Source organism: Salvelinus fontinalis, chromosome 29, assembly GCF_029448725.1.
Source record: "Salvelinus fontinalis isolate EN_2023a chromosome 29, ASM2944872v1, whole genome shotgun sequence".
NCBI lineage: Eukaryota > Metazoa > Chordata > Actinopteri > Salmoniformes > Salmonidae > Salvelinus > Salvelinus fontinalis.
The window spans coordinates 18539685-18567174 of NC_074693.1; the positions used below are offsets into that span (position 1 = coordinate 18539685).

At 45.3% G+C, this 27490-nt stretch overlaps 1 protein-coding gene across 1 annotated transcript in view; it reads right to left on the reverse strand.

Moving 5' to 3' along the window:
* The window catches only part of gpc3 (glypican 3), a 413930-nt gene that overhangs the window by 222790 nt on the left and 163650 nt on the right, over positions 1-27490 (reverse strand). Inside the window, exons 4-5 of the mRNA XM_055888482.1 lie at positions 7630-7772; positions 355-483 (exon numbers count right to left, since the gene is read on the reverse strand). Coding sequence (XP_055744457.1) covers positions 355-483; positions 7630-7772 — 272 coding nt within the window. The remainder of the gene's footprint in view (positions 1-354; positions 484-7629; positions 7773-27490) is intronic.

The window sequence follows — 27490 nt, forward strand, 5'->3', positions numbered from 1 at the left end:
TACACAAACTTCACCTTCAACCGACCTACACACTCTTTACTCAAGGATAGAGATCATTCAAGTTGAATGTATTTTGTACATCTGACACTTCTATATGATGGAACGAGATAGAGACATATTATATCCCAATAAAACCACAACCAGATTGTATAGTGTGCTGTTTAGATTGGTACAATGCTGTATTTAGCATCACAATACTACTGTGTATAGGCATCAGTTGGGTTTACAAACCCGACTATTGCAGTAAACACAGGGTGTGTCTATAATGGCAACCTATTCCCTTTATAGTGCTCTACTTTGATCATCAGTACCTTTTGGGGTGCATCCACAGACATCAATCAGCATGTCCTTTACCTGTTTGTCATTTCTTGTCCGTTCCAGCAGAGGGAGTGGTTGCTTGGCGCTGCAGGCTCCCGGCTACACAGAGCCTCTCCCAAACCACTGAAGAAGGAACTGAATCCCCTCAGGCTGGAAATAAACTCCCTGAGGGAGAGAGGGAGGGATGAGAGGAGAAGAGAAAAAAGAGAATATCATTAATAATGGTAATGATTATATTATTATTACATTACAGCGTAGCTAATAATGCTGGTCAGCAAAGAGGAGGGGAGAGTGGACAGAGAGCGAGAGAAAGAGAGTGAGAGAGAGAGAGCGAGAGAAAGAGAGCGAGAGAAAGAGAGTGAGAGAGAGAGAGAGAGAGAGAGAGAGAGAGAGAGAGAGAGAGAGAGAGAGAGAGAGAGAGAGAGAGAGAGAGAGAGAGAGAGAGAGAGCGAGAGAGAGAGAGAGAGAGAGAGAGAGAGAGAGAGAGAGAGAGAGAGAGAGAGAGAGAGAGAGAGAGAGAGAGCGAGAGCGAGAGCAAGAAAGAGAGAGGAGGAAACATAGATAAACCGGCAAATTAAACATCATTATATGAGATGGAGCGAGAGACAGAGAGGAAGAGATATAGAATGAAGGAGGAAATTAAAGAGTCTAATGGTGGGGACAGTGAAGGAGATCCCTAGAGAGACATAGAGAGAGAGGGAGATATTCAGCTGTAGAGAGTGACTATGTCCCAAATGGAACCCTATTTCCTTTATAAAGCACTACTCTGCTCAAAAGTAGTGCACTATAAAGTGAATGGTAGTGCACTACAAACGGAGTAGGGTGCCGTTTGCAATGCAGGTGAGGGTTTGTGTGCCTAAAAGATATTAATCTGGCCACTCTGCTAAAGCCATCGGCCTGCTGAGAATCAGTACTCTGTTCATTTAAGCCTGTTCCTGGAAAGTGAGTGTATAATGCACTAGGGTAGAGGGAGGCTCACTGTCACTCTCATAGTAAAGTAGGCTAGCAGCAAACACAGTCAAACAGGGTGCCACACGTGTGCACAGATACACACAATAGCAAGACACACACAGACACAGACAGACACAGAGACAGAGACAGAGACACACACACACACACACACACACACACACACACACACACACACACACACACACACACACACACACACTACCACATCTCACCTGCTCCGCTCCAACACTGACTACTACAACTAATCTACTCTACTCCAACACTGACCACTAAAACTCACCTGCTCCACTCCAACACTAACTTATATAACTCACCTGCACCACTCCAACACTGACTACTACAACTAATCTACTCTACTCCAACACTAACTTATATAACTCACCTGCTCCACTCCAACACTGACTACTACAACTAATCTACTCTACTCCAACAATAACTTATATAACTCACCTGCTCCACTCCAACACTGACTTCTACAACTCACCTGCACCACTCCAACACTGACTTCTATAACTCACCTGCACCACTCCAACACTGACTTCTATAACTCACCTGCACCACTCCAACACTGACTTCTATAACTCACCTGCTCCACTCCAACACTGACTTCTAAAACTCACCTGCTCCACTCCAACACTGACTTCTATAACTCACCTGCACTACTCCAACACTGACTTCTATAACTCACCTGCACCACTCCAACACTGACTTCTATAACTCACCTGCACCACTCCAACACTGACTTCTATAACTCACCTGCTCCCTTCCAACACTGACTTCTATAACTCACCTGCACCACTCCAACACTGACTACTACAACTAATCTACTCTACTCCAACACTAACTTATATAACTCACCTGCTCCACTCCAACACTGACTACTACAACTAATCTACTCTACTCCAACACTGACCACTAAAACTCACCTGCTCCACTCCAACACTAACTTATATAACTCACCTGCACCACTCCAACACTGACTACTACAACTAATCTACTCTACTCCAACACTAACTTATATAACTCACCTGCTCCACTCCAACACTGACTACTACAACTAATCTACTCTACTCCAACACTAACTTATATAACTCACCTGCTCCACTCCAACACTGACTTCTACAACTCACCTGCACCACTCCAACACTGACTTCTATAACTCACCTGCACCACTCCAACACTGACTTCTATAACTCACCTGCACCACTCCAACACTGACTTCTATAACTCACCTGCACCACTCCAACACTGACTTCTATAACTCACCTGCTCCACTCCAACACTGACTTCTAAAACTCACCTGCTCCACTCCAACACTGACTTCTATAACTCACCTGCAGTACTCCAACACTGACTTCTATAACTCACCTGCACCACTCCAACACTGACTTCTATAACTCACCTGCACCACTCCAACACTGACTTCTATAACTCACCTGCTCCCTTCCAACACTGACTTCTATAACTCACCTGCACCACTCCAACACTGACTACTACAACTAATCTACTCTACTCCAACACTAACTTTTATAACTCACCTGCTCCACTCCAACACTGACTTCTACAACTCACCTGCACCACTCCAACACTGACTTCTATAACTCACCTGCACCACTCCAACACTGACTTCTATAACTCACCTGCACCACTCCAACACTGACTTCTATAACTCACCTGCTCCCCTCCAACACTGACTTCTATAACTCACCTGCACCACTCCAACACTGACCACTACAACTAATCTACTCTACTCCAACACTGACCACTACAACTCACCTGCTCCACTCCAACACTGACTACTACAACTAATCTACTCTACTCCAACACTGACCACTAAAACTCACCTGCTCCACTCCAACACTAACTTATATAACTCACCTGCTCCACTACAACACTGACTTCTATAACTCACCTGCACCACTCCAACACTGACTACTACAACTAATCTACTCTACTCCAACACTGACCACTACAACTCACCTGCTCCACTCCAACACTAACTTATATAACTCACCTGCACCACTCCAACACTGACTACTACAACTAATCTACTCTACTCCAACACTGACCACTACAACTCACCTGCTCCACTCCATCACTGACCACTACAATTCACCTGCTCCACTCCATCACGGACCACTACAATTCACCTGCTCCACTCCAATCACTGACTACTACACCTCACCTGTTCCACTCCAATACTGACTACTAGAATTCACCTGCTCCACTCAGACAATGACTACTACACCTCACCAGCTCCACTCCAGTACTGACTAATAATACTCACCTGCTCCACTTCAGTACTGACTAATACAACTCACCTGCTCCACTCCAGTACTGACTAATACAACTCACCTGCTCCACTCCAAAACTGACTACTAAATCTCACCTGCTCCACTCCAGTAGACTAATACAACTCACCTGCTCCACTCCAAAACTGACTACTACACCTCACCAGCTCCACTCCAGTACTGACTAATAATACTCACCTGCTCCACTTCAGTACTGACTAATACAACTCAACTACTCCACTCCAGTACTGACTAATACGACTCACCTGCTCCACTCCAGTACTGACTAATACAACTCACCTACTCCACTCCAATACTGACTACTAAAACTCACCTGCTCTGTGGTCTGTGGTCTATGGTCTATAGTCTATGGTCTACAATCTATAGTCTATCTGCTAATAACATCTGAACCTTAGTCCTTTTCCCCAGCTCCTACCCATTCATCTGGACCTGAGACCTTTCACCAGCTCCTACCCATTCATCTGAACCTTAGACCTTTCCCCCAGCTCCTACCCATTCATCTGGACCTTAGACCTTTCCCCCAGCTCCTACCCATTCATCTGGACCTTAGACCTTTCCCCAGCTCCTACCCATTCATCTGGACCTTAGACCTTTCCCCCAGCTCCTACCCATTCATCTGAACCTTAGACCTTTCCCACAGCTCCTACCCATTCATCTGGACCTTAGACCTTTCACCAGCTCCTACCCATTCATCTGAACCTTAGACCTTTCCCCAGCTCCTACCCATTCATCTGGACCTTAGTCCTTTCCCACAGCTCCTACCCATTCATCTGGACCTTAGACCTTTCACCAGCTCCTACCCATTCATCTGGACCTTAGACCTTTCACCAGCTCCTACCCATTCATCTGGACCTTAGACCTTTCACCAGCTCCTACCCATTCATCTGAACCTTAGACCTTTCCCCAGCTCCTACCCATTCATCTGAACCTTAGACCTTTCACCAGCTCCTACCCATTCATCTGGACCTTAGTCCTTTCCCACAGCTCCTACCCATTCATCTGGACCTTAGTCCTTTCCCACAGCTCCTACCCATTCATCTGGACCTTAGACCTTTCACCAGCTCCTACCCATTCATCTGGACCTTAGACCTTTCACCAGCTCCTACCCATTCATCTGGACCTTAGACCTTTCACCAGCTCCTATCCATTCATCTGGACCTTAGACCTTTCACCAGCTCCTACCCATTCATCTGGACCTTAGACCTTTCCCCCAGCTCCTACCCATTCATCTGGACCTTTCACCAGCTCCTACCCATTCATCTGGACCTTAGACCTTTCCCCCAGCTCCTACCCATTCATCTGGACCTTAGACCTTTCCCCAGCTCCTACCCATTCATCTGAACCTTAGACCTTTCCCACAGCTCCTACCCATTCATCTGAACCTTAGACCTTTCCCCCAGCTCCTACCCATTCATCTGGACCTTAGACCTTTCACCAGCTCCTACCCATTCATCTGGACCTTAGACCTTTCCCCCAGCTCCTACCCATTCATCTGGACCTTAGACCTTTCCCCAGCTCCTACCCATTCATCTGGACCTTAGACCTTTCCCCCAGCTCCTACCCATTCATCTGAACCTTAGACCTTTCCCACAGCTCCTACCCATTCATCTGGACCTTAGACCTTTCACCAGCTCCTACCCATTCATCTGAACCTTAGACCTTTCCCCAGCTCCTACCCATTCATCTGGACCTTAGTCCTTTCCCACAGCTCCTACCCATTCATCTGGACCTTAGACCTTTCACCAGCTCCTACCCATTCATCTGGACCTTAGACCTTTCACCAGCTCCTACCCATTCATCTGGACCTTAGACCTTTCACCAGCTCCTACCCATTCATCTGAACCTTAGACCTTTCCCCAGCTCCTACCCATTCATCTGAACCTTAGACCTTTCACCAGCTCCTACCCATTCATCTGGACCTTAGTCCTTTCCCACAGCTCCTACCCATTCATCTGGACCTTAGTCCTTTCCCACAGCTCCTACCCATTCATCTGGACCTTAGACCTTTCACCAGCTCCTACCCATTCATCTGGACCTTAGACCTTTCACCAGCTCCTACCCATTCATCTGGACCTTAGACCTTTCACCAGCTCCTATCCATTCATCTGGACCTTAGACCTTTCACCAGCTCCTACCCATTCATCTGGACCTTAGACCTTTCCCCCAGCTCCTACCCATTCATCTGGACCTTTCACCAGCTCCTACCCATTCATCTGGACCTTAGACCTTTCCCCCAGCTCCTACCCATTCATCTGGACCTTAGACCTTTCCCCAGCTCCTACCCATTCATCTGAACCTTAGACCTTTCCCACAGCTCCTACCCATTCATCTGAACCTTAGACCTTTCCCCCAGCTCCTACCCATTCATCTGGACCTTAGACCTTTCACCAGCTCCTACCCATTCATCTGGACCTTAGACCTTTCCCCCAGCTCTTACCCATTCATCTGGACCTTAGACCTTTCCCCAGCTCCTACCCATTCATCTGAACCTTAGACCTTTCCCACAGCTCCTACCCATTCATCTGAACCTTAGACCTTTCCCACAGCTCCTACCCATTCATCTGGACCTTAGACCTTTCACCAGCTCCTACCCATTCATCTGGACCTTAGACCTTTCACCAGCTCCTACCCATTCATCTGGACCTTAGACCTTTCACCAGCTCCTATCCATTCATCTGGACCTTAGACCTTTCACCAGCTCCTACCCATTCATCTGGACCTTAGACCTTTCCCCCAGCTCCTACCCATTCATCTGGACCTTTCACCAGCTCCTACCCATTCATCTGGACCTTAGACCTTTCCCCCAGCTCCTACCCATTCATCTGGACCTTAGACCTTTCCCCAGCTCCTACCCATTCATCTGAACCTTAGACCTTTCCCACAGCTCCTACCCATTCATCTGAACCTTAGACCTTTCCCCCAGCTCCTACCCATTCATCTGGACCTTAGACCTTTCACCAGCTCCTACCCATTCATCTGGACCTTAGACCTTTCCCCCAGCTCCTACCCATTCATCTGGACCTTAGACCTTTCCCCAGCTCCTACCCATTCATCTGGACCTTAGACCTTTCCCCCAGCTCCTACCCATTCATCTGAACCTTAGACCTTTCCCACAGCTCCTACCCATTCATCTGGACCTTAGACCTTTCACCAGCTCCTACCCATTCATCTGAACCTTAGACCTTTCCCCAGCTCCTACCCATTCATCTGGACCTTAGTCCTTTCCCACAGCTCCTACCCATTCATCTGGACCTTAGACCTTTCACCAGCTCCTACCCATTCATCTGGACCTTAGACCTTTCACCAGCTCCTACCCATTCATCTGGACCTTAGACCTTTCACCAGCTCCTACCCATTCATCTGAACCTTAGACCTTTCCCCAGCTCCTACCCATTCATCTGAACCTTAGACCTTTCACCAGCTCCTACCCATTCATCTGGACCTTAGTCCTTTCCCACAGCTCCTACCCATTCATCTGAACCTTTCACCAGCTCCTACCCATTCATCTGGACCTTAGACCTTTCCCCCAGCTCCTACCCATTCATCTGGACCTTAGACCTTTCCCCAGCTCCTACCCATTCATCTGAACCTTAGACCTTTCCCACAGCTCCTACCCATTCATCTGAACCTTAGACCTTTCCCCCAGCTCCTACCCATTCATCTGGACCTTAGACCTTTCACCAGCTCCTACCCATTCATCTGGACCTTAGACCTTTCCCCCAGCTCTTACCCATTCATCTGGACCTTAGACCTTTCCCCAGCTCCTACCCATTCATCTGAACCTTAGACCTTTCCCACAGCTCCTACCCATTCATCTGAACCTTAGACCTTTCCCACAGCTCCTACCCATTCATCTGGACCTTAGACCTTTCCCCCAGCTCCTACCATTCATCTGGACCTTTGACCTAAATATTTCTTAATCGTTAAATGCTCTAACCTTCTATATTCCTCTTTCTACTCTGCTCTACTTCATCACCCCTGTCTGTTCCCTCATCCTTCAATCCCTCTCTTCTCAACCCAGCATTACCTGCGGCGACCGGCCAAGGTCTCCTCAGGATCGTAGGGTAAAGGCTGTGGGTTGCGGGACGCCTGGGCAGCAGGGGTCTGGTCAGGAAAGGGCGCCACTGAGCGAGACACACGCTGGGGGGCGTGGCCACACGTACTGCTCACCTGGAGGGAGGGATGAAGGGAGAGTGTCAAGGACAGGGGGAGAGGTAACCATAAGATACTGGACATACTATACATAGTAAATCATATCATTATCTAGTAGTATCAACTCACATGGATACATCTTATCATTATCTAGTAGCATCAACTCACATTGATACATCATATCATTATCTAGTAGCATCAACTCACATTGATACATCTTATCATTATCTAGTAGTATCAACTCACATTGATACATCATATCATTATCTAGTAGCATCAACTCACATTGATACATCTTATCATTATCTAGTAGTATCAACTCACATTGATACATCATATCATTATCTAGTAGCATCAACTCACATTTATACATCATATCATTATCTAGTAGCATCAACTCACATTGATACATCATATCATTATCTAGTAGTATCAACTCACATTGATACATCATATCATTATCTAGTAGTATCAACTCACATTGATACATCATATCATTATCTAGTAGTATCAACTCACATTGATACATCATATCATTATCTAGTAGTATCAACTCACATTTATACATCATATCATTATCTAGTAGTATCAACTCACATTGATACATCATATCATTATCTAGTAGTATCAACTCACATTGATACATCATATCATTATCTAGTAGTATCAACTCACATTTATACATCATATCATTATCTAGTAGCATCAACTCACATTTATACATCATATCATTATCTAGTAGTATGTTGTCTCTCATAGTGTTACCCCCTGTTCAGCTCCTCTGTTGTTGTCTCTCATAGTGTTACCCCCTATTCAGCTCCTCTGTTGTTGTCTCTCATATTGTTACCCCCAGTTCAGCTCCTCTGTTGTTGTCTCTCATATTGTTACCCCTATTCAGCTCCTCTGTTGTTGTCTCTCATATTGTTACCCCCCATTCATCTCCTCTGTTGTTGTCTTTCATTTTGTTACCCCCTATTCAGCTCCTCTGTTGTTGTCTCTCATAGTGTTACCCCATATTCAGCTCCTCTGTTGTTGTCTCTCATAGTGTTACCCCATATTCAGCTCCTCTGTTGTTGTCTCTCATAGTGTTACCCCCTATTCAGCTCCTCTGTTGTTGTCTCTCATAGTGTTACCCCATATTCAGCTCCTCTGTTGTTGTCTCTCATAGTGTTACCCCCTATTCAGCTCCTCTGTTGTTGTCTCTCATAGTGTTACCCCCTATTCAGCTCCTCTGTTGTTGTCTCTCATAGTGTTACCCCGTATTCAGCTCCTCTGTTGTTGTCTCTCATAGTGTTACCCCCTATTCAGCTCCTCTGTTGTTGTCTCTCATAGTGTTACCCCGTATTCAGCTCCTCTGTTGTTGTCTCTCATATTGTTACCCCCTATTCAGCTCCTCTGTTGTTGTCTCTCATAGTGTTACCCCCTATTCAGCTCCTCTGTTGTTGTCTCTCATAGTGTTACCACCTATTCAGCTCCTCTGTTGTTGTCTCTCATATTGTTACCCCCAGTTCAGCTCCTCTGTTGTTGTCTTTCATATTGTTACCCCCAGTTCAGCTCCTCTGTTGTTGTCTTTCATATTGTTACCCCCAGTTCAGCTCCTCTGTTGTTGTCTTTCATATTGTTACCCCCAGTTCAGCTCCTCTGTTGTTGTCTTTCATTTTGTTACCCCCAGTTCAGCTCCTCTATCCTCTGTTGTTGTCTGTTATTGTTTGTTTATTTTTGGGAGAAATAAAAGAGGGGATTTGCATAACAAACCAGTCACTGTTTCCTCTGCCTGTGCTGTTTCTGGTTTGTTTATTTTGTAATCACAACCCTCCACAAAGCGCCGGCATTAAACCGATGAGGACTCCCGTTCTCTAGCTTCTTCCCCGGGATAAACACAAATTTTTTCAATGCAGGACGACACAATAATAACTAAGAAACTTCTTTCTCTGTGTCTGGGAGATAATGGAGTCATGCCATTCTTTTCAGGTGCAATAAAAATGCAAATGTCTGTTAATGTTTAGCTTGTGGTTTAATGATTTAGAGCTAGTTTAATTTCCCCGGGGGATACCGGCCAGGGCTAAATTCTGCCTTGTAATGTTAACAGCTAATTGTGACTAGCTCCCCTTAAGTGAATCCACTGGCTGTGTGTGTGTGTGTGTGTGTGTGTGTGTGTGTGTGTGTGTGTGTGTGTGTGTGTGTGTGTGTGTGTGTGTGTGCCCACAGCCTCCCAATGATGCTGGTGCTGCATACTGATAGAGCACAGGAGCAGAGCTGGACATCTTTATCAGGGAACCGGGAAGACACACGCACACAGACTCATACATACAGACAAGCCAATAAGTTATTACACACTTACTTATACACACACTCATGAAGTGGATTTTAATTTAAGGTAATGTAGGAACACACTTACACAAATGTACACACACACACCTACACACATACACACTGACACACTGATCAGCCAAAGGACATCATCATCAGCATTAATCAATACAGCCTCTCTACACAAGGACACAGACAGACAGGCAGGCAGGCAGGTGGACAGGCGGTCAGGCAGGTTGGCATGCGGCAGGCAGACAGACAGTCAGACAAACAGACAGATGGGCAGGTACCCCCACTGGAGGCACACCCCTCAGTGAGCTGACGGGGTACCCCATTCTAACATGTCTGCTATCAGGCTCCTATCTCCTGGTTTGTGTCCAAATGGATAATATTAAGCACATTCCTTCTATTTACAACAGGAGTATAGCCTACCTGGCTGCCATGAAAATGAACCACAGGAAAAGTGTCCTCCTTTCTCTATTTAAGTGCATAGATGACATAGATTTCCGCTGCCCCTGTTTAGAGACAGGTGCATGATAATGGTCCATTCTAAAACAAACCAAATTTCACACATTATTTAGTGTATGTGAAGACAATATTAAATAAAGAAGAGTGTGATGGGTGACAATATTAGCCTATCGTTTGTGAATGATATTTTATCACTTGTGAATGATGCCCAGCTTAAGGCAAGAAACAGCGAATGCTTTAAAAAAAAAACTTTTTTAAATCATAGTCGCACACCTCATGTAGCCTAGCTCATTTAAAAGAATATTATATTTTTTCTTTAACTAGACAAGTCAGTTAAGAACAAATTCTTACTTACAATGACGGCCTACACCGGCCAAACCCAGATGACGCTGGGCCAATTGTGCGCTGCCTAATTGTGATACAGCTTGGATTTGAACCAGGGTGTCTGTAGTGATGCCTCTAGCACTGAGATACCGTGCCTTACACCGTTGCGCCACTTGGGAGTGGCCCATTAATATGTTTTGTATCACAACTTAAGTGGCCAAATAACTTTTAAAATGAAGCGCAATAATACACTTTGTATTGCCTAACATTCGTATGAGTTTCAAATTTGGGGAAGATCAATTTCACCATAAAATGCATTTTTATAATAAAAGCATTACATGAACAATCGCATTTGCAGTCACTTTTGAGAATGGTGTTCTCCTGTTAATGGTACATTCACACTTATAGCCTACTGCTATGTGCGTATTGCTGCACTTATAATGTGAAGAAATGGCCTCATAGTTTATCAAAATTTTAAGCTAAACATTCTCGTCTGTTCAGTCAGGCTCATTGCTTGAAACAGGTTAGTGGTATAATTAATTTGGGATGTATTGCTGTACTGTCCTAGACTATGTTTGGAATATTTATTTCTCGCACTGAATAGAATAGGTCAACCTTTACTATGGGGAATAGTAGATTGACATCGGCTAGTGCTTTTGAAGTTCGTTAGGCCTACTCTTCTTGTTGGCTGACGAAAAGTAAATGTGGACAGATCCTCAAATATCTTCAATATTCACCCTGGGAATTGGATAAGGACAAGCGCAGTTGCGTCCCCGATGTGTCTGTCTTCACTTGTAGCCTGTGAGAAAGACCCGATCGTGTGAAAGAGAGCCTTGTGATTGAAAGAGAGCCATGTGATGGAGAGGTGCTTCGGCATACAGCCAAGAGAAGGGAATTTTAATTATTATATTTAGCTCAAGGGCAAAACGGCCACTGGCCGAAAAAGGCATGGATTTATTTTGGGGGCAATACGGCCACACAAATTAAATCAAATTGTATTTGTCACATGCACTGTATACAACAGGTGTAGACCTTACAGTGAAATGCTTACTTACAAGCCCTTAAGCAACAATGCAGTTTTAAGGAAAAAAAGTGTTAAGTAAAAAATGTATAAGTAAAAAATAAGAATAAAAATAACAAATAATTAAAGAGCAGCAGTTAAATAACAGTAGCGAGGCTATATACAGGGGGTACCGGTACAGAGTCAATGTGGAGGCTATATACAGGGGGTACCGGTACAGAGTCAATGTGGAGGCTATATACAGGGGGTACCGGAACAGAGTCAATGTGGAGGCTATATACAGGGGGTACCGGTACAGAGTCAATGTGCAGGGGCACAGGTTAGTCGAGGTAATTGAGGTAATATGTACATGTAGGCAGAGTTAAAGTGACTATGCATAGATAATAAACAGAGTAGCATCAGCGTAAAAGAAGGGGTGGGGGTGACAATGCAAATAGTCTGGGTAGCCATTTGATTAGCTGTTCAGGAGTCTTATGGCTTGTCGGTAGAAGCTGTTAAGAAGCCTTTTAGACCTAGACTTGGCGCTCTGGGACAGATTGCCGTGCGGTAGCAGAGAGAACAGTCTATGACTAGGGTGGCTGGAGTCTTTGACAATTTTAAGGGCCTTCCTCTGACACCGCCTGGTATAGAGGTCCAGGATGGCAGGAACCTTGGCTCCATTGATGTACTGGGCCGTACGCACTACCCTCTGTAGTGCCTTGTGGTCGGAGTCCGAGCAGTTGCCATACCAGGCAGTGGTGCAATCCGTCAGGATGCTCTTGATGATGCAGCTGAATAACTTTTTGAGGATCTGAGGACCCATGCCAAATCTTTTCAGTCTCCTGAGGGGGAATAGGCTTTGTCGTGCCCACTTCACGACTGTCTTGGTGTGATTGGACCATGATAGTTTGTTGGTGATGTGGACATCAAGGAACTTGAAGCTCTCAACCTGCTCCATTACAGCCCCGTCGATGAGATTGGGGGCATGCTCGGTCCTCCTTTTCCTGTAGTCCACAATCACCTCCTTTGTCTTGATCACGTTGAGGGAGAGATTGTTGTCCTGGCACCGTCCCTGACCTCCTCACCTATAGGCTGTCTCATCGTTGTCGGTGATCCTGCCTACCACTGTTGTGTCGCCAGCAGCATTGCGTTGCAGACAGTTGCAGTGTGTTCGGTGTACTGCATATGTTGGTTTTATCGAACGTATGCGTCAAACTGTACGTATAGACGGCTTGACAGAAATGGTAGCAGAAGGTGAATGTTGAACTTTTGTTGCATACATATCCATACTATTTTGCGCAATGATGCATTATTGATGAGCTTTGAGGGCACTATGGTGTTGAACGCTGAGCTATAGACAATGAATAGCATTCTCACGTAGGTGTTCCTTTTGTCCAGGTGGGAATGGGCAGTGTGGAGTGCAATAGAAATTGCATCATCTGTGGATCTGTTGATGCGGTATGCAAATTGGAGTGGGTCTAGGGTTTCTGGGATAATGGTGTTGATGTGAGCCATGACCAGCCTTTCAAAGCACTTCATGGCTACAGACGTGAGTGCTAAGGGTCGGTAGTCATTTAGGCAGGTTACCTTAGTGTTCTTGGGCACAGAGACTATGGTGGTCTGCTTGAAACATATTGGTATTATTGACTCAGTCAGGGACAGGTTGAAAATGTCAGTGAAGACACTTGCCAGTTGGCCAGCACATGCTCGGAGTACACGTCGTGGTAATCCGTCTGGTCCTGCGGCCTTGTGAATGTTAACCTGTTTAAAGGTCTTACTCACATCGGCTATGGAGAGAGTGATCACACAGTCATCTGGAAAAGCTGATGCTCTCATGCATGCTTCAGTTTTGCTAGCCTTGAAGCGAGCATAGAAGTAATTTAGCTTGTCTGGTAGGGGCAGCTAGCGGCTGTGCTTCCCTTTGTAGTCTGTAATAGTTTGCAAGCCCTGCCACATCTGACGAGCATCGGAGCCGGTGTAGTATGATTAGATCTTAGTCCTGTATTGACACTTTGCCTGTTTGATCGTTCGTTGGAGGGCATAGCGGGATTTCTTATAAGCGTCCGGGTTAGAGTCCTGCTCCTTGAAAGAAGCAGCTCTACCCTTTAGCTCAGTGCTGATGTTGCCTCTAATCCATGGCTTCTGGTTATGGTATGTACGTATGGTTACTGTGGGGATGACGTCATCAATGCACTTATTGATGAAGCCAGTGACTGATGTGGTGTACTCCTCAATGCCATCGTAAGAATCCCAGAACATATTCTAGTCTGTGCTTTCAAAACAGTCCTGTAGCTTAGCATCTGCGTCATTGGACCACTTCTTTATTGACGAGTCACTGGTACTTCCTGCTTTAATTTTTGTTTGTAAGCAGGAATCAGGAGGATAAAATTATGGTCAGATTTGCCAAATGAAGGGCGAGGGAGAGCTTTGTATGCGTCTCTGTGTGTGGAGTAAAAGGTGGTCTAGAGTTATTTTTCCTCTGGTTGCACATTTAACATACTGGTAGAAATGAGGTAAAACGGATTTAAGTTAACCTGCATTAACTTCTTATGGCTGCAGGGGCAGTATTGAGTAGCTTGGATGAAAGGTGCACAGAGGTGCCCATATTAAACGGCCTGCTCCTTAGTCCCAGTTGCTAATGTATGCATATTATTATTCATATTGGATAGAAAACACTCTGAAGTTTCTAAAACTGTTTGAATTATGTCTGTGAGTATAACAGAACTCATATGGCAGGCAAAAACCTGAGAAGTTCCACTTCCTGTTTGAATTGTTTCTGAGGTGTCAGATTTTCAACCATGCTCTCAATTGAAATGACAGCGAGATATAGATGAGTTTTCACTTCCTACAGCTTCCACTAGATGTCAATAGTCAACAGAACTTTGTCTGATGACTCTAATGTGAAGGGGGGCCGAAGGAGACAGGAATGAGTAATCACTTCCACGGGCTGATCACGCATTCACCATGAGCCTTCACATGAGTAGGACGTCCGTTCCATCGCTCTTCTGAAGTCAATTTAATTTTCCGGTTGGAACGTTATTCAAGATGTATGTTAACAACATTCTAAAGATTGATTCAGTACATCGTTTGACATGTTTCTACTGACTGTTACAGAACTTTTGGACATTTCGTCACGTTATAGTGAAGGCGCTTTCTGACTTTGGAATTGTTTACCGAAGCCGCGAACCAAAGTAGCTAATTGGACATAAATAACGGACATTATCGAACAAATCAAGCATTTATTGTGGACCTGGGATTCCTAGGACTGCATTCTGATGAAGTTCATCAAAGGTAAGGAAACATTTATCATGTATTTTCTGGTTTCTGTTGAGTCCAACATGGCGGCTAATTTGGCTATTGTTCTGAGCTCCGTCTCAGATTATTGCATGATTTGCTTTTTCCGTAAAGTTTTGAAATCTGACACAGCGGTTGCATTAAGGGGAGGTATATTTAACAGCGTTCCTCCGTCCTTTTCATACGAAGAGGAGGAATAGTGATTCGACCAACGTGCAGCGGGTTGTGCATACATAATGATTTATTAGACAGACAACGAAAACATGAAAACAAACACTTGGAATGATTTACAAAATAACAAAAACAACGTAGACTGACCTGAACTTAAGAACTTACATGTAACACGCAGAACGCAAGAACAGGGAAAAAACAGACTACACAAAAACCGAACGAACAAACATACCGAAACAGTCCCGTGTGGCGCAACATACACAGACACGGAAGACAACCACCCACAACGAACACTGTGAAACAACCTACCTTAATATGACTCTCAATTAGAGGAAACGCCAAACACCTGCCTCTAATTGAGAGCCATAGCAGGCAACCCTTAAAGCAACATAGAAACAGAAAACATAGACTACCCACCCAAATTCACGCCCTGACCAATTAAACACATACCAAAACAGAAAACAGGTCAGGAACGTGACAGTATATCTATAATTCCATGTGTACAGTGGGGCAAAAAAGTATTTAGTCAGCCACCAATTGTGCAAGTTCTCCCACATAAAAAGAGGAGAGAGGCCTGTAATTTTCATCATAGGTACACTTCAACTATGACAGACAAAATTAGAAAAAAAACTCCAGAAATTCACATTGTAGGATTTTAAATGAATTTATTTGCAAATTATGGTGGAAAATAAGTATTTGGTCACCTACAAACAAGCAAGATTTCTGGCTCTCACAGACCTGTAACTTCTTCTTTAAGAGGCTCCTCTGTTCTCCACTCGTTACCTGTATTAATGGCACCTGTTTGAACTTGTTATCAGTATAAAAGACACCTGTCCACAACCTCAAACAGTCACACTCCAAACTCCACTATGGCCAAGACCAAAGAGCTGTCAAAGGACACCAGAAACAAAATTGTAGACCTGCACCAGGCTGGGAAGACTGAATCTGCAATAGGTAAGCAGCTTGGTTTGAAGAAATCAACTGTGGGAGCAATTATTAGGAAATGGAAGACATACAAGACCACTGATAATCTCCCTCGATCTGGGGCTCCACGCAAGATCTCACCCCGTGGGGTCAAAATGATCACAAGAACGGTGAGCAAAAATCCCAGAACCACACGGGGGGACCTAGTGAATGACCTGCAGAGAGCTGGGACCAAAGTAACAAAGCCTACCATCAGTAACACACTACGCCGCCAGGGACTCAAATCCTGCAGTGCCAGACGTGTCCCCCTGCTTAAGCCAGTACATGTCCAGGCCCATCTGAAGTTTGCTAGAGAGCATTTGGATGATCCAGAAGAAGATTGGGAGAATGGCATATGGTCAGATGAAACCAAAATATAACTTTTTGGTAAAAACTCAACTCGTCGTGTTTGGAGGACAAAGAATGCTGAGTTGCATCTAAAGAACACCATACCTACTGTGAAGCATGGGGGTGGAAACATCATGCTTTGGGGCTGTTTTTCTGCAAAGGGACCAGGACGACTGATCCGTGTAAAGGAAAGAATGAATGGGGCCATGTATCGTGAGATTTTGAGTGAAAACCTCCTTCCATCAGCAAGGGCATTGAAGATGAAACGAAGATGAAACGGGCAACGAAGGAGTGGCTTCGTAGGAAGCATTTCAAGGTCCTGGAGTGGCCTAGCCAGTCTCCAGATCTCAACCCCATAGAAATTCTTTGGAGGGAGTTGAAAGTCCGTGTTGCCCAGCAACAGCCCCAAAACATCACTGCTCTAGAGGAGATGTGCATGGAGGAATGGGCCAAAATACCAGCAACAGTGTGTGAAAACCTTGTGAAGACTTACAGAAAACGTTTGACCTCAGTCATTGCCAACAAAGGGTATATAACAAAGTATTGAGATAAACTTTTGTTATTGACCAAATACTTATTTTCCACCATAATTTGCAAATAAATTCATAAAAAATCCTACAATGTAATTTTCTGGATTTTTGTCTGTCATAGTTGAAGTGTACCTATGATGAAAATTACAGGCCTCTCTCATCTTTTTAAGTGGGAGAACTTGCACAATTGGTGGCTGACTAAATACTTTTTTGCCCCACTGTATAACTTGTATTATCATCTACATTTATGATGAATATTTCTGTTGAAACAATGTGGCTATGCACTATCACTGGATGTTTTTGGAACTAGTGAATCTAACGCGCCAATGTAAACTCAGATTCTTTGTTATAAATATGAACTTTATCAAACAAAACATGCATGTATTGTGTAACATGAAGTCCTAGGAGTGTCATCTGATGAAGATAATCAAAGGTTAGTGATTCATTTTATCTCTATTTCTGCTTTTTCTGACTGCTATCTTTCGCTGGAAAAATGGCTGTGCTTATTGTGGTTTGGTGGTGACCTAACATAATCGTTTGTAGTGCTTTCGCTGAAAAGCATATTTGAAATCGGACACTTTGGTGGGATTAACAACAAGAATACCTTTAAAATGATATAAGACACATGTATGTTTGAGGAATTTTAATGATGAGATTTATGTTTTTTGAATTTGGCGCTCTGCACTTTATCTGGCTGCTGTCATATCGATCCCGGTAGCGGGATGCAGCCATAACTTCTTTATGATAGGGGGCAGCATTTTCACTTTTGGATGAATTGCGTGCCCATAGTGAACTGCCTCCTACTCTGTCCCAGATGCTAATATATGCATATTATTATTACTATTGGATATAAAACACTCTGAAGTTTCTAAAACTGTTTGAATGATGTCTGTGAGTATAACAGAACTCATATGAGAGGCAAAAACCTGAGAAAAAATCCAAACAGGAAGTGAGAATTCTGAGACTGGTCAATGTTCAACTCATTGCCTATTCAATTCCCTGTAAGATATGGATCTGTTTGCACTTCCTACGCCTTCCACTAGATGTCAACAGTCTGTAGAATGTGGAATGACGCCTCTACTGTGATGTGGCGCCGGATGGGAGGTGTTTCAGTCATTGGTCTGCCAATTCCTGGTCACGCGCGTTCCAAACGATATCGTCTTGCTTTCCATAACTTCTAGAGACACAAAGGAATTCTCCGGTTGGAACGTTATTGGATAGTTATGATAACAACATCCTGAAGATTGATTCTCTACTTAGTTTGACCAGTTTATTCGACCTGTTATATAACCTTTTTAAGTTTTTGTCCGAGTTCGCCTGCATCTGCGCGAGCGTTTGGACATGTGCACTAAACATGCTAGCAAAAGTAGCTACTTAGACATAAGTAATGGACATTATCGAACAAAACAACGATTTATTGTGGAACTAGGATTCCTGGGAGTGCATTCTGATGAAGATGATCAAAGGTAAGGGAATATTTATGATGTAATTTCGTATTTCTGTTGACTCCAACATGGCGGAGAAATGTTGTTATTTTTGAGCGCCGTCTCAGATTATTGCATGGTATGCTTATTACGTAAAGTTTTTGGGAAATCTGACACAGCGGTTGCATTAAGAACAAGTGTATCTTTAATTCTATGTAAAACATGTATCTTTCATGAAAGTTTATGATGAGTATTTCTGTTATTTGACGTGGCTCTCTGCAATTTCTCAGGATATTTTGGAGGCATTTCTGAACTTGGCGCCAATGTAAACCGAGATTTGTGGATATAAATATGCACATTATCGAACAAAACATAAATGTATTGTGTAACATGATGTCCTATGAGTGTCATCTGATGAAGATCATCAAAGGTTAGTGATTCATTTTATATCTATTTTTCAACTTTTTGTGACTACTATCTTTTGCTGGGAAAATGGCTGTGTTTTTCTGTGGCTATGTACTGAGCTAACATAATCGTTTGGTGTGCTTTCGCAGTAAATCCTTTTTGAAATCAGACATGTTGGCTGGATTCACAACATGTGTAGCTTTAGTTTGCTGTCTTTCATGTGTGATTTCATGAAAGATAGATTTTTATAGTAATATATTTGAATTTGGCGCGCTACATTTTTTCTGGCTTTTGGCCAAGTGGGACGCTACCGTCCCACATATCCCAGAGAAGTTAACTGACTTGCCTAGTTAAATAAATAAAAACTATGGGTGTTTTCCTGTTTGCTTATGGCCGTATACAGCTCATTGAGTGCGGTCTTACTGCCAGCACCGGTTTGTGGTGGTAAATAGACAGCTATGAAGAATATAGATGAAAATTCTCTTGGTAAATAGTGTGGTCTACAGCTTATCATGAGATACTCTACCTCAGGTGAGCAAAACCTCAAGACTTCCTTAATATTAGATTTTGTACACCTGTTGTTGCTTACAAATATATACAGACTGCCACCTCTTGTCTTTCCGGAGGCAGCTGTTCTATCTTGCCGATGCAGCAACAAACCTGCCAGCTGTATGTTATCCATTTCGTCGATCAGCCACGACTCGGTGAAACATAAGATATTAGTTTTTAATGTCCCGTTGGTAGGATATTCGTGATCGTAGCTCGTCTATTTTGTTATCCAATGATTGTACGTTAGCTAATAGGACTGATGGTAGAGGGGCAGATTACCCACTCTTCGTCAGACCCTTACAAGGCACCCCGACCTACGTCCCCGATATCTCCATCTCTTTCTCATGCGAATGACAGGGATTTGGGCCTTGGTCGGGTGTCTGAAGTAAATAATTTGCGTCTGACTCGTTCAAAAAAGTTTTTTTCCAGTACGAGGTGAGTAATCGCTCTCCTGATATCCAGAAGCTCTTTTCGGTCATAAGAGACAGTGGCAGAAACATTATGTACGTGAGAAAACACAAACAATAGCACAATTGGTTAGGAGGCTGTCAAACGGAACAAATGCCATTGTTCAGTTGACATGCAGTCGCAAAATTCGAGGCATTATCAAGTGCTTGTCAAATTGCGAATGAGAAACTGATGAAGAGTGTACAGCCTGCGTAAAAAAACAAAGCAGAGCTCATGCCTTTCATGCAACTTTTTTCAAATCATCATTAGAGTCGCATCATGCAGCCTTCGAATGTAATCAAATCAAAACATTTAGCCCAACATTAGTATCACAACTAAAGTTACATAAATAACTCTATATACAGGAAATACGAGTACCTGTTTCTTTGCTAACCACTCAATACAGAATGTGCACACTCTCTCAAATATTTTGGAGAAAATCGTATTTGCATTTTATTCAGCTTTGTTCAATGTATTCTTCATACTACAAAATAATGCCACAGAATTCTAAGCATATTTTGTCCGCTAAATGAACTATGGCATAGCCTGATCAGGGACTAACATATGGACCACTCAGTGTCACGTGTGCTCCCTCTCAGGTCTCTAGGTCACCAGGCTGCTCGTTAGGGTGCACACCTGTCACCAGCGTTACGCGCTTAATGACACTCACCTGGACTCCATCACATCCTTGATTACCTGCCCTTTATATGTCACTCCCTTTGGTTTCTTCCCCAGTTTCATGTCGGTGCGCTGTTTGTGTTTCTTGTTTTGTTCATTTATTAATTAAATGTGTTCACTCCCTGAACTTGCTTCCAGACTCTCAGCGTACATCGTTACACTCAGAGTAGGCTATTCTGTTCCACTGAAATAGACTACATTTTTTTCATATCATGTTTCTTTAGACCTGTCTAAAATAAATAATGGATTTATTGTTATGATGTAGGGTATATTACATGGATTTATTAGACTTCTTAAAATGTAGATGTTCCAAAGGTCTGCATCAGTGGCTTGTAGGCTGTGCTTGGAACCCGGGTGTCACGGCCGTTATGATTGACGGACCAGCGTGTGTTGGGTTCCACATCTTTATTACCGTAGAATTTGAACAAAAACAATAAACATATAACGAAAGTGAAGAACAGCACATCAGCACTCAACAAAACAATATCCCAGAAAGCAGGTGGGAGAAAGGGCTTCCTAAAAATGATCCCCAAATAGAGGCAACGATTACCAGCTGCCTCTAATTGGGAACCATACAACCCAGCCACATAGAAAATCAATGACTAGAACACCCCCCTAGTCACGCTCTGACCTAAACACCATAGAGAACCGAGGGCTCTCTATGGTCAGGGCATGACACCGGGAGATGCTAAATATGTTTATGTTAATTAACGGTCAATTACCGTGAGACCGGCAGTTATTTGCTTGACAATCACCGGCTGACAATATTTCATGACTGCCACAGCCCTAACACACACACACACACACACACACACACACACACACACACACACACACACACACACACACACACACACACACACACACACACACACACACACACACACACACACACACACACACACACACACACACACACACACACACACAGCCAGCCAGCCTGCATACACACTCCCTGGCCAGACACTCTCTGCCTCATCCTCCCCATCTCCATCAATTATGCATGTCAAATGGTGCCCTATTTCCTTTATAGTGCACTACTTTTGACCAGAGCCCTATGGACCCTGGTCAGAAGTAGTGCACTAAATAGGAATAACGTGTCATTTGGAACACGATTTCTCCTCCCGCTTTACACACTTGTCACAGGCCATGATTAATGTGATTGGAGCTTGATTTCACTCTTTGTTCGTGTGTTCCACAATCCCCACACAACCCCAGAGGGAGTTGTGGCACAGGATAGAGACTGATTCAGCACCCCCCCCCCCCCCCCCCCCCCCCTTCCTCCTCCACCATCTCCTCTCCTCCACCTCCCCTACCAATTGTTTCAGTATCTTCAAGGAAGGGGCTCATTAGCGTGGGTATTAATATCACTCATGGCTGGACCAGCACAGCCAACAGGAGAGGTGGGGAAGAGATAAGGGCTGTCTTAGAGTGAGAGAAAGCCCTGAAATATCCCCTTTTATCTGCACCCAACAGCCAGCATCCTCAACTAGGGAGGGAGCACTGCCTGTACACACACACACACACACACACACACACACACACACACACACACACACACACACACACACACACACACACACACACACACACACACACACACACACACACACACACACACACACACACACACACACACACACCTACATGCATACCTGTTAAACATGCACATGGTATTATACACATGGTAATTTACATAAACACATGCACACCTACACAAAACTCACATACCCCTTAGAACTTAATCCCCCCAACCTACTTGCCATTGTTCTTCTAATGCCAATACAAGTTTCTGACACATGACAAACAAACATGTTTTACGGCCCTGGTCTAAAGTAGTATGCTATATCGGGAATAGAGTGCCATTTGGGACGCAGCCCAGATAATTGTGTCATATTAAGGGGACAGGCCCGGTTCCATTGCTCTTTCCCTCTGGAATGTTACATAGAGATTTGTCAGTTCCCTCATACTTCTGTCTCACCACTAAAACCTATTTCCCATCTTCCTTTACAGGAGAGGGGTCACAGGGTGATGGATGCCTCCCCACTCTCCTCTCCTCCTCCATCCCCTAGGGCTCTCACTTCAAACACTCTCTACTTCTCTCGACTTCTCTCTCTCTCGCTCTCTCTCTCTCTCCATCTCTTTGTCGCCGTTTCTCACTCACTTCTGCTCAGTAACTGGTAAAAATAGAGCTTCATAAATCATGCATCTTCTCTCACAGCAGTGTGTGTGAGAGAGAGAGAGGCAGGCAGGGAGAGAGAGAGAGGGGAATGGAGAGATGAAATATAGACAGAAGAGAGGAAGCATATGATATCAAACTGCGAGAGAGAGGGACAAAGTGGCAATGTGGTAACTGGTGAATGGGTTCAGACCCCAGGCTCTTGGCTGCCCTCTCGCTTTCTCTCCCCGTTGTTCTATCATTCCCCCCACTCTCTCTCTCCTTCTCTCTCTCTCTCCTTCTCTCGCCCTCTCCCTCTCTCTCTCACCCTCTCTCTCTCTCTCTCTCTCTCTATCTCTCTCTCTCTCCTTCTCTCTCTCTCCTTCTCTCACCCTCTCCCTCTCTCTCTCACCCTCTCCCTCTCTCTCTCACCCTCTCTCTCTCACCCCCTCCCTCTCTCTCACCCTCTCCCTCTCTCTCTGCCTGTCTCTCTGTCTCTCTCTCTCTCCTTGCCCATCTCTCTCTCTCCCTGCCCATCTATCTCTCTCTCTCTCGCTCTCTCCCTCACGGTCTCTTTCTTGGTCACTCTTTCCCTCTCAATCTTTCCCTCTCTGAGCTATGGGTGCAGGGCCTGGTTCATAGCAGGGTTATGTTGAGGGGTAGAGATGACTGTTATCACTGTGGAGAGTGGGAGCCCTGGACAATCTGTGATCACTTATAGCAGGCAGAGATCATGTTTCAAGATAGATGTTCTGCATCCCAAATGACACCCTTTTCCCTATATAGTGCACTAGGGTTGGGCAGTATCCTAATTGTCATACTCTCAAACTGCCATACCATTTCTGTATCACAAGGTGCACTATTTCTTAATAAAAAATAAATATATAATATAAAACAAAATAAATTTACGCACAAAACAATTTAAGGATCTATTGGAGTACCAAACTTGTACGCATGTGCAGAGCATTGAATATTGGACTGTTGGCTTTCATACTTTTATAATTCTCATTGCAGCTAAAGCAAATATCTCCAACTGTCAACACATTCAAGCCTATAGTGTACTAGGGGTCCATAGGGGTCCATAGGGGCCCATAGGGCTCTTGTCAAAAGCAGTTTACTATAGGGAAAAGGATGCCATTTGGGAAACAGACTTACACCTCCAGGGCTCTTCTGGAAAACATGTACAAGTCCCACAGTAGTTGTGGTTTAACCATGTGTGTTGTTACGTTATCATTGCTAGATCTGAGGTCCATGTCCTACTTCACTTGAGTAAACCAGACCTGTATGTACAGGTGTTTCACAGTGGATGTCTCTTACAGGGATGTAAGTGAAATAGAGTAGAACCAGCTATCACATTTTATTCTTTGGATGTTGTGGGCATGTATGTTTTTGGTTTCACATTGGTTGTGAGAACAAAGCTATAGGTTTCCTGACCGGTAAAACTGAATGTTTTTATTTTTTATTTTTGAGAAAACAATTAAACGTTTCACCTGTACTAGGAACATTTGTTTTTTAGGTTGCAGGGAGGTTCTGAGAATGTTCTACTCTGGTTCCTTGACAGTTTTACTGGAAGGTTTCATTAACGCTCTGAGAACAGAATTTGAGAACATGACTTGAAATAGAACTATGAAGAAACATTCATGCTGAAATACTGAAATTCCCACAGACGAATGTTGTTTCTTAACATTCTTTGAACTATTTGAGAACATTCCCAATGTCAAACCAGTTGGATAACATTCCCAAAGTCAAACCAGTTGGAGAACATTCCCAATGTCAAACCAGTTGGAGAACATTCCCAATGTCAAACCAGTTGGAGAACATTCCGAGAACATTATCTTTATTAAATCTTTATGTAGCCATGTTTAAAAATTTTGTGGACATCTTTGAACTTTTACAAAACGTTCTCTTAAAGTAATGAAATACAAAGAAAATAATGTTTATTTGTTAAGTTCCTTAAATGTGCTGAGAATGTTCCAAAGCCAAGAAACTATCCTGCACCATTCCCAGAACGTTGTGGGAAGGTTGTGTGCAAAATAACCATAGAACAGCCACGCTCTCACCAAGCTCTAAGAAACATTTATAGTTCTCAGAACGTTATGTGCCAGCTGGTTGGTGTACAGAACCAGACACACGGTAGTTGTGATTTTACTATGCATTATGTTATTAAGGTTTCAACCCCCATTCTCATCGATGGGGCTGTAGTGGAGCAGGTTGAGAGACAAAGCCTATTCCCCCTCAGGAGACTGAAAAGATTTGGCATGTGTCCTCAGATCCTCAAATGTTCTACAGCTGCAACATCGTGAGCATCCTGACCGGTTGCATCACTTGTAACGATCGTCTACTTCGTCCTCCTCCTCAGACAAGGAGAGTTGAGAAGGATCAGAAGACCAATGCGCAGCGTGATAGTTTGACATACTGATTTATTTAAATGATAGACGAAACACGAAAACACTTCAACAAACTACAAACAAATAAACGATGTAGACAGACCTGGACTTGAGAACTTACAATAGACGAAGAACGCACGAACAGGAACAGACTACATACACGAACAACAAAACGAAACAGTCCCGTGTGGTGCAACATACACAGACACGGAAGACAACCACCCACAACAAACAATGTGAAACAACCTACCTATATATGGTTCTCAATCAGAGGAAAACGTAAAACACCTGCCTCTGATTGAGAGCCATACAAGGTCAATTAAACCTGACACTTAACATAGAACAAACACAGACTGCCCACCCAGCTCACGTCCTGACCCACTAAACACAATTATACAAAAGGAAAACAAGGTCAGGAACGTGACATTACCCCCCACCCCCCCCCCACCCCCCCCCCCCCCCCAAGATGCGGACTCCGGTCGCAAAACTCAACCTCAAGGGGAGGGTTTGGGTGGGCATCTGTCCACGGTGGCGGCTCCGGCTCCGGACGCTGTCCCCACACCACCATAGTCACTCCCCGCTTCCGTATTCACCTCCCAATGACTACCCTCCAACTAAACCCACCTAAATTAAGGGGCATCCCCGGGATAAGGGGCAGCACCGGGATAAGGGGCAGCACTGGACTGAGGGGCAGCAGCTCCGGACTGAGGGACGGCAGCTCCGGACTGAGGGACGGCAGCTCCGGACTGAGGGACGGCAGCTCCGGACTGAGGGACGGCAGCTCCGGACTGAGGGACGGCAGCTCCGGACTGAGGGACGGCAGCTCCGGGCTGAGGGACGGCAGCTCAGAACTGAGGGACGGCAGCTCCGGACTGAGGGACGGCAGCTCCGGACTGAGGGACGGCAGCTCCGGACTGGCTGACGGCTCTGGCTGGTCATGGCTGGCTGACGGCTCTGGCTGGTCATGGCTGGCTGACGGCTCTGGCTGGTCATGGCTGGCTGACGGCTCTGGCTGGTCATGGCTGGCTGACGGCTCTGGCTGGTCATGGCTGGCTGACGGCTCTGGCTGGTCCTGGCTGGCTTACGGCTCTGGCTGGTCCTGGCTGGCTGACGGCTCTGGCTGATCCTGTCTGGCTGACGGCTCTGGCTGATCCTGTCTGGCGGAAGGCTTTGGCTGCTCCTGTCTGGCGGAAGGCTCTAGCGGCTCCTGTCTGGCAGAAGGCTCTAGCGGCTCCTGTCTGGCGGAAGGCTCTGAAGGCTCATGGCAGACGGGCGGTTCATGCGGCGCTTGGCAGACGGACAGTTCAGACGGTGTTGGGCAGACGGTCAGTTAAGGCGCCGTTGGGCAGACGGGCAGTTCAGGCACCGCTGGGCAGACGGCCAGCTCTGACGGCTCGGGACAGACGGGCCGTTCTGGGCAGACTGGCAGTGCAGGCGGCTCTGGGCAGACTGGCACACCTGTAGGAAGGAGACGGAGAGACAGCCTGGTGCGTGGGGCTGCCACAGGACCCACCAGGCTGGAGAGACCTACAGGAGGCTTGATGTTAAGAGGCACCTGAAGGACCGGGCTGTGAGGGAGCACTGGAGCTCTGGTGCGCAGCCTTGGCACCACTCCCCCAGGCTGGAATACTACTCCAGCCCGTACCCTCCAGAGTGCAGGCACAGGTTGAACCGGGCTGTGGATGAGCACTGGAGATCTAGTGCCTACTACGCGCACCTCTCCCTTAGGCTCCACTCCCACATTTGCCCGGTACGAGCGAAGCGTAGGCATAGGACACACTGCACCCTCCCAGCGCCCCGGAGACACAGCACGCAGAGCCAGCGTAGGATACCCTGGACCGAAACTGCGTACCGGAGACCAGACGCGCTGAGCAGGCACAACACGCCCCGGCTGGATGCCCACACTCACACGACACTTTCGGGGGGCTGCCCTATAGCGCACCGGGCTATGGGCACGCACTGGCGACACCGTGCGCTTCACCGCATAACACGGTGCCTGACCAGTGACGCGTTGCTTATAATAAGCACGAGGAGTGAGCTCAGGTCTGCTACCTGGCTTAGCCACACTCCTCTCTAGCCCCCCCCCCAAAGAAAAATTATGGGGCTGCCTCTCGTACCTGTCGCGCTGCCTTGCTGCCTCCTCATATCGCCGCCGCTCAGCTTTCGCTTCCTCCAGCTCAGCTTTGGGGCGGCGATACTCCCCAGCCTGTGCCCAGGGTCCTTCTCCCTTCAAGATCTCCTCCCATGTCCAGGAGTCCTGGGATTTCTGCTGTTGCTGTC